Source organism: Mytilus edulis, chromosome 12 (genome assembly GCF_963676685.1).
Source record: "Mytilus edulis chromosome 12, xbMytEdul2.2, whole genome shotgun sequence".
Lineage (NCBI taxonomy): Eukaryota > Metazoa > Mollusca > Bivalvia > Mytilida > Mytilidae > Mytilus > Mytilus edulis.
This window is the reverse complement of record NC_092355.1, coordinates 37,327,725-37,342,346: the sequence shown is the minus strand read 5'-3', so window position 1 is coordinate 37,342,346 and position 14,622 is coordinate 37,327,725. Positions and strand designations below refer to the sequence as shown.

The window sequence follows — 14,622 nt, the reverse complement described above, 5'->3', positions numbered from 1 at the left end:
CTAACAGGAACTAAAATCAGGTCTTAAAAAATATTCAGTAAGTTTTAAGCTGCTGGCTAAACTAATTTTTTCATGGCACTGGTTTAAAAAAAAAAAGTTTGGTATATTTCTACATTACCATGGTAATTAGAGAAATCTTAAATGTTCATGATATCTGATCACAATAAATCTCAAGACATAAGTTACATGTTCATTTTTGAAGATTTTTTGATATCATATAATTTTTAAGATATTAACTCTTTCACATTTTCCCTTTTTCCAGCTAAGCTACAAATGAAGATTGGAGATTAGTCTTTGAGTTTTACGATCATATTTTCATGTGAAACAAATCGCGCAAAAGAAATTTAAAATATCACTGGAAAAAATCTCAAAACTATTTCATTACTAAGCAATAAAATGGTATTAAAATGGAACAATTTGGCACTGTAAAACGGTTACACTAGTTACATAACCTTTGAAGTCTTAATTTCATAATTCCTTCTTCAAAACCTATCGCTTTCATCACCAATCTTATAAAATTCGACAAAACCAGCGTGCAAAAATTCTTAAATACCTAAACTGTTATAATCTTTAACTCTGAAGAAAATATTAATGTGATAAAATTTAATGACTTGTTATAAATCTTTTTAGATTGCATACAAATTTTCGTAGGTGTCGATAAGAGAATAAAATTTTAATTTGATGATATCAAAAATCATTTCCAAGATTTTCAGAAATCTAGAGATTGCAGATTCCCATTAATCAATAAATTAAATTACAAAGAAATGATAAATTTTTTAAATTCTTTAAAACTTTCATTAATTCTACTTATGCTTATAATTTGGTAAGATAATATTATCTTGACACAAAGATCAGAAAAGTTAGTTTTTATGTCACTGCGGTTTATAAACATATTGAAATTGAATTATTCTGACAGAAGTTAGACTTTTACAAATTGTTTTTGCTAAAATTAGTTGTGAGCCACTCATTAGCCTGAAAAAAGTTCAACTTCTATCAAAATATTGTTTAAAGCTGAGGGTTGACTCATATATTAATAGAAATGACAAAATGAGACTATTTTGGTAGATTAATATTATACTGAAACTAGTTATGCCCCAAATGACCTTACACGAAAGTTATTTTATTCAAACCATTTCAAAAATTGAATAGTTTTTTTCTAAAAAGTTTATATTCATAATCATATATAAGAATCTTGCTGAGGGAAAAACAAATAAATTTGGGAATCAACTATTGTTGCGTTAAATTTGAAGACAAAGCATATAAAAAATATAAACATGTACATATTTACAGAATGGGTAAAGGTTGACCTTGAATTTAAATGTTCATCGAAGTACACATTTTATCTAGGCTTTTATGCAGACTTTGGCAAAAGAGAATAGTCAGTTTAACTACAAGTGCCAGACAACATGAACTATATATGCTATAAGCTATTCTTCTATTACATCACAGGGCTCAAAGGAAAGCCATCTCGAGTATGCGCTCATAATTGTCGAGGAGTAAAATATGTAAGCAATATTAAACCCATTTAGTGTTGTTAATTCCACCACTACAATTAAATCTTTTTCACAAATTGTAAATATTAATTTCGCCATCAAAGCATCTATAACTAATCTGAGTGAGATAAATGTTTTAAAGCATCTTAGAAACGGTAATAGTCTGCAGAAGGTTTCGTTTAATAGATCTACTACAAGTTTTTCGATGAGGACATGAAAAACAGTTGGCGTGATCGTTTTCTCAGTGCGAAATTAACACGTCGGAGTTAATAATCCCAGCAAGAAAATGATTATTTCACTAATAGGTTTACACCCTCATCAAAGACCTAGATTTAAGTTGTTCTTATGTAACTAATTAAGAATCAAATCATAAATGGAGGACTCTTCCCAAGCATCAAACGATATGAGGATTATTTTCAATTTGGGACTCCTTCCGTTTTCCATTCCGATAATATCAAAATCATATTTCTTGGACAAGTAAATACTATTATTATGAGATATACAGTTAAGATTAAATGGTAAATATGTAATTGCTACTTCAAACAAATTGAGAAATAAATAACGTTATATAACGTAATGGAAAAGAATCTGAGGATTACGATTTTGGCTACGAGATCTTTTATATATGACACTTAATGTTGGTTTTGCATTTACTTATTCAAATTACCGAGCTTTGTACAAAACAAAGCCACATGTTACCCTAATCCCTCGGTGAATTATTACATCTATTGATAAATCTACAAAAAATTCTATAAGTTTTTACATATTTTATAGAAGATTTTGCACTTTATATAAGATTACAAGCTACACCTAATGTAATGTTTCAATTACTTTGCCCTTGCTATGTTTCATACCATATGCAGGAAGCAGATCCACACTTTCATTGTAGTGTGCTCAGGGTGCTCCTGAGAACTAGGAGTTACGGTGGACCATATTTTTACACTGAAATGGTTGTAATTTACCTACAATTTCATTCTTTTTCAGGCTGAATTTGCACTTGGTTAGGTTTGAAAAATTAGCTAATCTATGAAGCCAATTAAAATCCTCTTAATGAATTTCTTAACAAAATTAACTTTTTAAACAGACTGAATTAGAAGTTATATTACAACTATTTCTGTCGAAGTTTGTTATAATATATAACTTTCAAAAACACTTGCTTAAATATGTTACGAAAAATTCCATAAATGCAGTTTGTAATTCATAAGGCACAATGCAAAAGCTGTAAAATTTGGTCAATAGCAAAAATGATGAAATGATTTGTGGTTACTTCCCCTTATACATGCAATGTAGCTAGCATAACCAAGTAATACCACCATAACTCAACAGTTGTCTAAAAAATCCTCAAAAATTCAAAATGTTTGGCAATTATTATTTCAATTTTTAGATTGAATATGGTTGGAAACAAATCATCATGCACTTTAGTATAAAAAAAACAACTTTTACATTATTCAATCATGGATTAAATTTTGCAAAATGTGATCCATATTTTGTTTTCAAAATTTAAATGATATCATTTCAAATATAATCCAAAAGGGCTAATTTCTAAAAAATCGGGAGTAAGATAAACATCTTTCCTAACAGGAAGTAGTTCTATTAATATTGTTATCGCTATTTTGGATTCTGTGACACTTGACTCCAGGATTTGTGACACTTCAACTTATTGACGTCATATGAAAATCACTAATTTTACTTTTAAGCCCTTTTATTTTTAGCAATACCAAACTTTTTTGAATGTCTGTTCAATGACTGCCGTTCCAGACAAGCAGGAAGATGTATAAAAGAATTTGGCAATAGAACTCCATACTTTTGACCAAAAAATAAAACTTTTTTCCACCATACACTTTATTGTTTTATATTTAAACATAATCCTGCAGCACTAAAAAAGTTTCTTTTTTCATCATGTAAATCTATATATGTCATGTATGTGAAAATGATTTTTTTTGTTATCAATAGTAATAGGGGAGATCATCCAATAATAGAAACATTTTTTTTTTTGTGAGTGTGGTTTCAATAGTAATAGGGGAGATAATCCAATGAAAAGAAATTTGCAAATCTAACATTTCCAGAATTAAAATAAAATTTTATATATGTCTGTAGGGCTATCAATAATCCATAATACAAAATTCAGTTAAAACCTTATAGAATTGTTAATTTCACATGTGAAACTTACACCTGTTTTCTCTCTATAACTACAGGATTAAATTCTTTTCTTATTTTCTAAGATTGATTTCAATTTTATTCCATTCTATTAGATTTATAAAACTGTAGGATTCCTTCTAATTCAGTACAGTTCATCAGTGCAGAGGCAGATTTGAATTGGGAATGGAATATATTAACTGGATTAGCTAAATTAAAGCTGCGTAAATAATTCAAAAATAATCCCTGACTTATAAAACTATTGAGAGTTAAAATTCATCCTGCTGAAAACAATATGAAATCATCCTAAGAAAAATTGACACGAGTATTTATATCTTTATCAAAATGTCTGACATACATTTTGTAGTTACAAATTTTTCGTGTTGATTATTATTGTTAAAAACTATTCCACTTAATGCAATTTAATTTTCCGTAGGATTAGTAACTTGAATACTGAGATAAGAAAATCCTCCTTAATAAATACTTAAAGCTTTTCCCATAGTCATTTCAATTTTACGAACATAGCAGATTAAATGTTAGATATTTCCTTAATCTTCCAAGAGGCCTCTTCCTTTTCCAAGTCTTTTGTTCTTTATTGTGATCCAAATTTATCCCTATAAAAATATTTATCTCTCCAGCTTACCTATTTTAGGTAGACCCCCATTATCTTCTTAGTAAAATCGTAACGTGGGTACTTAACTGCTGAAAGTTTAATCCTGGATTATGTTTCGACTCGTTGACAAGAAAATACACATCATCTGTATAGGGTGAAGGGTTCTAAACGTCAGGCCGATGACTGTTTGAATGATGGTAAGGTCGAGATCCAATTAAGAAGGATTAGCAATATTAAGAATTTTCTCATTTTGTGCCTACCCTAAATTCTAACCAATCACTTAATTTGAATGTTAAACAGGGGATTTATCTCAAGTGCTTCTGGAATAAGAGAAAACTAACATGACGGAGATGACCATATAAGCCTAACTCTGTATAAATAGGATTTCTATCTCTTTAATAATAGACGCATTCATTTTCGTCAACTTATCTAAAATGGGGCTTTAACACACCATTGATTCAAAAAGAATTAATCCGTCAGATATTTGGATCGAAGCCTCTCAACCATTTTAATATTCTCTATCGGACGAGGACAAAAGATTTAGTCGAAATGAAAATATCAGGCGGAGGGATTACTTGCAGAATGAATATTTTTCAGATAAGTAAACAAAATTACGTTCAGATCACTAATCCCTCTTTGTATATAATCCCCTCAGCCGATGGTTAAGCACATAGGAAAGGTAATAGTCTCATTTGTTTGAGCAAAATAGAAAATAAATCATTGAATGGCCATTCTTTATATTCTCTTCCGAGGAATAAACTCTTCAATTAGGTTTTTATTGTTCGGAAGAAATTTTCCAATTTATTGATAATCTGTCTAGCAAATACTTAAACATTTTATAAATATATATTGAACTTTTGAAAAGTTTATTTGGGTTTAAAAAAAATTTAAAAAGTTTTCATATAAATGAATCTAATATGAAAATTCATGTGCACTTAATCCAGATACACCATGTACATGTAGGTGCAGAACTAGTGAAACATGTACTTAACTTTAGACTATTATTAAAAACATTTACTGCTCATAAAATGGATATTAAAATTCAGTCAAATGAAAATTTTTACTGAAATTTGATGTCAACATATTTTTTTAGCAATTTTAAATTTAAATCATCTTTAATTCACTGGATATGCCATTCAAGAATTTTTTTAATTTTAAATCATCTTTAATTTACTAGATATGCAATTCAAGAAATTTTAATTTTAAATCATCTTTAATTCACTGGATATGCAATTCATTCTTAAATATACATGTAGAAGAAACCTGAATGATATGGTCTTCTTTCTTTACAAATTTTACAAGAGAGACAGTAAAAATATAAAGAAATTAAACTCACAAACACAAATGCAAGGGACATAACTCAAACCCAGGAGGTTTTTTGGTCAATTTGAAAACTTGTATTCAAAATAAAACATGCAGCGCTATTATCATACTTTTTCAAAAGATATCCATGACTTTTATAAAACACTCCCAAAGTGTTTTTTAACATGCTTTTCAAATTATGCAAACTTGGTTAGATAAATACATATTCCCTATAATTTTCAAAGATTACTTAAATGAATATTTACATTACAAACATGACTTTGGATTATCTTTAGAATATGTTCACCACCAAACTGTATTATTTACAAAAAAAATTTTCTCCAAATTTTTTTTTGCTTTGAATTCATCTTCAGATACAATAATTACAAACAATTTCAAGAGAGATTGAAACAGAAATTACGTGAATATTAAGTAAACATAGACAATCATCAAAGCAATTTTAATAATTGAAGCCTTCCGACATATGATTAAGAAGAGTGCGTCCTCTGTCTTCCTAAAGAATTAGGGTCCAAGTTTAACAGGATTGCGGTAACACCCACCTAATCCAAATAGCCGATTTTAAAACGGCACCCTCAAAGCCTTTTGTCAAAGAATAATCTTATGGAGAATCTAATTCATCTAATAAATAATATTTAATTTCAAATAAAATTTAAAAGTCTTTATCTGTTCAAGTGTCAATTTTAATAAAATAAACACACTATAATCTTCCTTTAGAATCTGTTTTTCAATTTTAGGACGTAAAGAATATCTTGTCAAAAGAGTACGAAATTTTTTGGTAAAAAAAACTGTTCACTTAAGATAGAAAAAAATCGACTTTTCTATACATGTTCATTATGATGACATATATACAATTTCAGAAATTACTGCTTCACAATATTGAATGCATTTTTTTCCCTCCCAAAAAGCTGCTTTCATTAGTAAAAATATAACATGAAACTAATTGTGGTCATCAGATCTTTGACCAGTTCACTATCTGAATAAAGTGACCAATAGATAGCATATTACTTCCATCAAAGGCATGATTCAATGATGGGATAGGACACAATCAAATACATCTTTAATAGGATAGAACATATTCATATTGCATCATTGGAATGGACATTATCAAATGCATCATGGTATAGATTAGGCCACCATAAAATGCATCATGGGATAGATTAGGCCACACTCAAATGCTCATGGGATAGATCAGGCCACCATCAAATGCATCATGGGATAGATTAGGCCACACTCAAATGCATCATGGTATAGATTAGGCCACCATCAAATGCATCATGGGATAGATTAGGCCACACGCAAATGCTCATGGGATAGATTAGGTCACCATCAAATGCATCATGGGAAGGGATTCACTATCAAGTACCACAATTAATACATGCAAGGCCATGTGTCATTTTTTCAACACACACTTCTAATACAGTTACAATGTATAACTTTACATAAAATTATTAAACAAACAACCAAAAGATTTTTGATTTGATAGGCGTCAAGTGGCAAATATTTCATAGATATTCAGGGGGATTATAAGTTATGACATAACAATATATATAATAATTGTGGAATTTCAGGTTGGGCAAATTGCTCATTAAAATTAATCTTGTAAAAATCTGAAAACAGTGAACACCTGTCAAAGTTTCTGTTTCTCAAATTCACTCCTTCTAACTTAATATTATGGAAATTTCATTAATTTAGTTGTTTTAAAACATTGTTAAACAAAGATGAATTGATAGACTTGAAAACAAGTTTACAAAATAAATACTGTTAATTCAGAATGTTTTAACATGATTAATGACTTAGGATTGGAATTGCATTAATTAGAACTTACATGTTAAATTTAAATTTTTCATACTGGAAATTTTCTAAAATCGTCTTACAGTTGATAACACCTACTTCACTTAGTATCTAGCCAAAAGTAATATCTCTTTGACAAATATATCATACCACATCTTCTTTTTATAATAATAATTAATCTTTTATTACTAAATGTAAATCATAAATCCTAATAAAAAAAATGCACCTAATATTATAATTACTAATTTCTTCTTTAGACATAAGATTTGACTCACTGCTACTATGTATACAGTACAACATTATAGTATAGTCTTCAGACATAAGATTTGAGGCTACTATGTATACAGTACAACATTATAGTATAGTCTTCAAATGAAAAAAGTCATCACACAGTTTAATTTACACTTACCTGCCCCAGCTTTTGCAACCCTTTAGATATGTGAACCCAACTCCCTAGAATTTACGCTTAAACTATTTCAAACAAATAAATTTTAATTAAATCTTTACTTCACTGGTATTTTATCTAATTTCCCCAAAAAAATTCTATTCACTGCATGGTACTCATCCACAGACATATGAAAATCTGGGACCTAATTATGTTCAACTGAAATTCAAATCAGCATCCACTTTTGAATATTAAACAGTTAAATAAAATCTTGAACCAGCTTTTTTTTAAACATGCATTTAATTCGACAGTATAATGCACCTAATTTAATTGTATATGCACCTAGTAATAGCCACAGGAAGCATTTGTTTCCAAATAAAATTCATTTCAGAGAAATAAACCAAACTTCGCCAATCTCTGAATAAATAAAACTTTGTATTATATGTCACTAAATGTAATTACCAATGTCTGATCACTGGGATTTATTCTCGTAAAATTGTTAGTTTTAGAATTTCGATGGAACGTTATTACTTGCATAGGATTATCCGTGGATGTCAAAGATAATATCGATGGAAAATTGAACCTTAATCTTTGGCTCAGTTCAACTAAACACCCTTAAATCCTCGGGAAATTACCTTCTTGATCTGACGTGGATAAATTCGTAAAAATACATTAGTATGAAAATCAGATTGACAATATCGGCCACAAAACAAAATGTTGAATAATACCGGCCAAATCCTTTAAGTTATATTTTGCAATGTTTATATGATTGTAAATATGAGAGTTTAGATCTTTGTGTTATATCTTATCAGGGTAATTTCGTCTTTTAAGTCGCTACATCTTGAATTGTCCTGCTCTGGGTTTAGGCCTTAATCTTTCCATTTCATTTCAGAGTTATAAATAATAAATTTACAATTACGGGGGATAGAAAATATCGTAGAAATAAAGATGGGTTTAAATCAAATTCAAACATTTTGATGGAAAACAGCAATTTCACATCTTAATCTTCAAAAAAATGCAATTTGTTCTTGTATTTTGGGATTTAACGATTGTATAGACGTTATGTAATCGGACTAATTTGGTCCACATACCGTTAGAAAGATTTGTCTAAAGCAGCAATTTAAACAGCAATAAATATTATTACGAATTTAACCACCGTTACATATTGTTACAAGTGTCCTAACGTTGTCACGCTTTCATCCACTTTATTATGTTCACTACATTAATTTTATGAGTTTGCAAAATCGTCAGTCATGATTTAACCAGATTTGTTCTTATTTTTCAGAAGTTCCAGCATAAATTCTTCAACTGCATTTTTTCAAAGATACACAGATACATTGTAACATGAAAAAAGTTTATATATATGGTACAGAAGAAAAAAGTTTATATGTATGGTACAGAACAGCTCATGATGTTTTCATCAAGATTCACTGCCTGTTAAGATTTTTCAAGCTTTCAAAATAAAATGGAACAACAAAGGATATAGAATATACATATACATTTTTTGTACATGTAAATAATAATACTGATACCTGTTGTAGGGCTGGCTGGTTGGATAGCTCTGTTTATGTGGTTTGACAATTTGAATTCGCAACCATACAGAGCTTGTGTATAAAAGTACAAACCAGTTGGACAACTAGGTTCATGTAAAGTTGAAAGTTGTGGTATTGGTTTTATGGCATCATTATTTTTTGTTGGATAACAATTTTGGTGGTTTTGAAGATATATAGGCCTAGGTGAATCAAGAATTCACAAATTAAAAATTTTCACAAAACCATGAAATCAAATACCCAAGAAGTCTTCCTCAGTCCACCAAAATTGATATCCACAAAAAAATAAATGAACCCACAGTATATGCAATTGATAAATCTATTATCAGTTTACATACCTGATGTAAAAAAACAATATGTACCATTGCTGAATGGTTGTAAAACAATAGATGTGTGGTTGCTTGGCAAACATAAACAATTCTGGCATAAGTTTACATGTACATACTTTTACAAATTGTGACTTGGATGAGAGAGTTGGCTCATTGGCACTCATACTTCTTATATCTATATACCTGCTAATTAGTTGTAAAACAACAGATGAATATCCTTGCAAATGTAAACAACAACCATGAACAATTCTGGCATTATTTTACATACCTGCTGTAGGGCTGGTTGGTTGGGAAGTTGGTGGTTGTTGGTGGTTAGCAATCACTTTTGGATGATCTTTCAATACATTTGTCGTCTGATCCTCCATATTCTGGCTCTGCTTGTTTATCTGAAAGACAAAATACAAATGACAACAATGTGTCGGATACTTTCCCCATTCACAACTAATACATAGCTGCTAATAAGTAAAAACAAAACTGATGTTGATATTTCTAAATATGGACACTACCTATGGTGAAAGTGGGTGTTCGTTCTACTGAGATACTCTTGAATGGATTTGAGTGACTTATTTACAGTCGTTAACTAAATCACACCTTATGGTACTGCAAATAGCTTGACCTTTAAAAGTGTCACTCTTCTAAAGGATATTTGTAAACATGGTAAATACTTTGTTATTGGACAACATTGACGATGGAACTCTCTAAAAGACTAACACTCATGGGAACATTTATATGGACAATGCCTTGGCCAAAAAAGTTTTATTTGATGTTTAATGTCCAGTGACACATATTACAAACATTTTAGGATGAGAACAAGTTTAAAGTTTAATTAACATGATTAATATGAAAAGTTTATACAGAAATCAAATACAAATTAATTCAATCACAAAACAAAATCATATTAAAAGAAAATAATTACATTACATGTATGTTTCATTATAATACTTTATTCTTATTGGCTAACTGCACATCACGTGTTATTCTGTAAGCAGTTGCATTGCTCAATACAACTTTTCCTTCATGATAACACGTGGTCCAACAATAAAGTGCACAGGTGAATTAAATAAAAAAATATATAAAATTCGTGTTTTCATGATCATATAGCTAAAAAATGTAATTATAAGTATTGAATGCTTCTTTTTGTAATTTTATAGGGTTGTAAAAGTGTTGACCGTGCGCACATTTTTTTTTACAATAAAGCGCTTCTGCGCTTCATACAAAAAGTACTTCGGTCAACGCTTTTACACCCCAATAAATTTACAAAAAGAAGCATTCAATTCTTAAGTTAATTTTCGTAGAATCTATTTCACATGTTTTTCCATAATAATTCATCATAGGTACAGTACATGTACATGCATGTACTCTTTACAGTAAATTAATTTATGGTTAAAATAATTCAACAACAACTATGACTATTAAATTTCAATTGGTTGGGATTTTTTTTTAACTTTCATTATAATAAATTTCATTAATTAATCATTTTACATGTTCATCACAGCTAAAACAATCATTGACAATATGTCAGGTAACCTTAGACACTTTATATAGGCTAAATTTTGAATGTTTGATCAAAATGTGTCAAGATTAAAAGATATTATAAACCATGTATTATGAAATATTTTTTATTGTAGATTTTTCATCAAAATTGAAGATTTGACATTTTAAAAGAGTTAAAATGAAATCTGAGGAAAATTCAAAAAGGAAAGTCCGTAATCAATTGAGAAAATTGTAAGCTCAAAACACATCTAACGTATATATTTTTTTCTACTAGAAAGACTGCTATAAATTTTTTGTATGTAAAAGTTAAAAGTCAAATTATTTCACCTACCCTGGAAATTCTTCAAAACAGTTGAGTCTAGGATTTTTTCATAAATAATAGCTTAAATTTATTTGCATAAATTAACCTTTTTCCTGTTACTTAATTCTCTTCATCTTTTCTTTTTAATTAATGTAAATAAAATGGTTGATATGAATTTATATACTAAAAGTGCATTATATATCTGTTAAAATCAACCAATTAAATACCATTCTTTATTTCAAGATTGTTGAAATACCAGTTTTAACTGGACATCAATACAATGAATATAAAACCTACATAAAATTTTTGAAGAACAATGAACATGAATACATGATAAAAGTAAAATGTGTCATCTTTAACATTTTCTTGTTAAACCAGTTTAAGATTAAATTTTTACTTTTATCCAGTTGATCTGCTCATCCTAATTTTTCAAAATTGACTTGTTACATTAAAGCGTGTTTAACTTCCCTTAGGCCTTAATCCCTTCTATAATCTCCAAACAAAAGGCCACAATGATCAATAAATAACAAGAATAATAGTCAAATATTGGACTAAACAAACACGTTGATCCCTTTTATTGTACATTAATTTCAACCTGTTTAATCCAATTGCCTTGTGGGTAAAGACCATTGATCTGTACTATAAATGTCACAGATGGCCGTTTCAAATTTTGATTAATCTTCAATAAATCTATATTAAAGGTGGAAAATTTGACAATTTCCAGGAATAAAGAAGATTATGTTTTTCGTTCTTCATTTTTTTCCCAATAAACGGATTAAGTTTCACTTTTTTTGTTTCAAGCTTCCTATAATCATGATAATTATGAACAAATACACACAAACAAGTTTCCTGCGGTAAAAAACACAAAAGGATTTTTAGAAATTAATTATTGATCAGAGTTTTCAATTCATTAAACAAGAGAGTTTTACCTTAAGTATAAATTGATGAATAAAACTACAAATATCTATTTATATTTAACACTAAAAATGTCTGTAAATAACGGAAATTCTTACAAAATAATTTTCACCAATAAAATAAAGCATGAACTCTTTTATTGCTATTCTTCATCTTGAAACTTGCTGAAAGTTTTATATTACTTTGAAATCATTATTAATCGTGGGATACCAATTTTCATCAATTCGATGGGTACAGAATTAGAAGTAAACCATAAACAAAATTAATTAATCAAGAACAAATTTTCTATACACATACATGTAGGCTTTTTTTTTAGACAGAAATCTACAAAAGCATGATATATCTTATCATGCTTATTCTATTATATCAACAAACAAACAAACATTTTTTCCTCCAAAATAAACGAATCCACGTTACAAGATTTTACTTTGTGTGGTGAGTCTATCATATATACATGTATTGTATTATGGGGAATATATTTTTTCTCACATTTTTTTCCATTCTTCAAAAAATCGCAATAATAAATGAAAGCAACAATTTCTGAATTTACAGTATTTGAGGCCAACCAATATCATCTTCTCACAAGAACACCTTTATTAACTTAAATGCAACATGCACATACAAAATAGAGTCTTTTAATGATAATCATTATATTTAACCAGGTAATAATAAATTTTGCTCATAAATAGATCATAATACATGCTTAATTTGGTTAATAATCATACATGTAGAAGATTAAGTTTGATAAGGGTTATCTCTGGGTTGAGAAAAGATCAGCTGTCCTTTATCATCAGGATAAGTACAGATTATTACTATGTAAGGATTATCTTCCAACTGTTCTCAGCTTATAAATTCATGTGTACTTGTATTGAGGTTATCTTATTAAACATTTTGTAAATTTTATTTTCATCCAAATCACTTCGCTTAAAAATTCATGTGTACTTGTATTGGAGTTATCTTATTAAACATTTAGTAAATTTTGTTTTCATCCAAATTTTAAAGACTTTCTGCTTGCTTATTGACATGGTTGAGGGAATATCCCCACATCTGGAGTTCTCACTACGATGGGTCCATAACTCATGGACTAACAAGACTAAGGACAATCTGTTTAGACTTATCATTTTCAATAGTAGTATATGTCCAAAGAGGTCAGGTGAGGCCACAATTAAAAATATTTTGGTTTGCCCAAACCCTACCCAAAGGTTGAGACAATGGGTATAGGTAGGTAGGCATTTTCTTTTTTTTTTTCAAAAAAAGAAATTGAAGTATCGGGTGTTTATTAGTCTTCATGCCTATCTGATTAAAAAAAAAATTCTACAAATCAGGACAATAAAAGAATTTGAGTAGGCAGCTTTTTTCTGGGTAGGTAGGGTTTGGGCAAACAAACCTATTCTTTTTTATAGCCTTATTGACTCTTTGACACATTCCTCATTTCCATTCTCAATTTATTAAAAGATATATGTACATAACAAAATTGGTTCATCGACAAAAGAAGAGAGCCAAGCTCTAAATCCATGAAATACATGTATATGTACGTTCAGTCTACCCAATCAAACACAGACTTCCACACTGAGTTCATCTGCGTAACTTCAAAAATGAATTAAAACCTAAGGTATCATTACATGTAGGTTTAATTATACTATTTCCCATCTGACCAAAATAAACACTTCCTATTTCCTTCCCAACTGACACAATGACTTACCAATTTACCAAACATGTAAACGACGGAAAATTTAGAAGATCATAATGAAAACACTCAAAAAAAGCATATCTTCATTGCAGCATGGCTCACCACAAAAATTTATCATACATTAAGAATAAGATTTTGTTTCATACATTTTTGTACATGTAATTACATTGTAGTGACTTTGCTTACATGTACATTTTGAATAAAAATGAATGGATTTAAGCACAAGATGTTGACTTGGTTGAATTTTATTATTCCAAAATAACAATATTAATAGGCACAAAATGTACATCGAAGAATATCTATACACTAAACAGAATCCGGTCTTGTACAAAAACAAATTATACAAAAATTCACAAAATCTATAATTTTTATGTTCATTTGGACACAACTTTTATGTCACCTAAAAGTCCAGAAAGAAAATTTAAGTGTTGTTCTCTGATGACATTGGAAGTTTGTTAATAGATTTATATGGTCATGAACATGATGAAAGTAATAAAAATGTAAGAAAATTTTAGTTTTGTTTTGTCAATTAATCATTTGAATTTAAATTCTATAATTTCTAAAAGTATATATATGAGTGTTTTAACTTTTATATTAACATG

At 29.0% G+C, this 14,622-nt stretch overlaps 1 protein-coding gene across 1 annotated transcript in view; it reads right to left on the bottom strand.

Annotated features, from left to right (window-relative positions):
* Positions 1–14,622, bottom strand: part of LOC139498391 (homeobox protein dve-1-like) — a 31,577-nt gene that overhangs the window by 15,986 nt on the left and 969 nt on the right. The window contains exon 2 of the mRNA XM_071286778.1: positions 9,889–10,006. Coding sequence (XP_071142879.1) covers positions 9,889–10,006 — 118 coding nt within the window. The remainder of the gene's footprint in view (positions 1–9,888; positions 10,007–14,622) is intronic.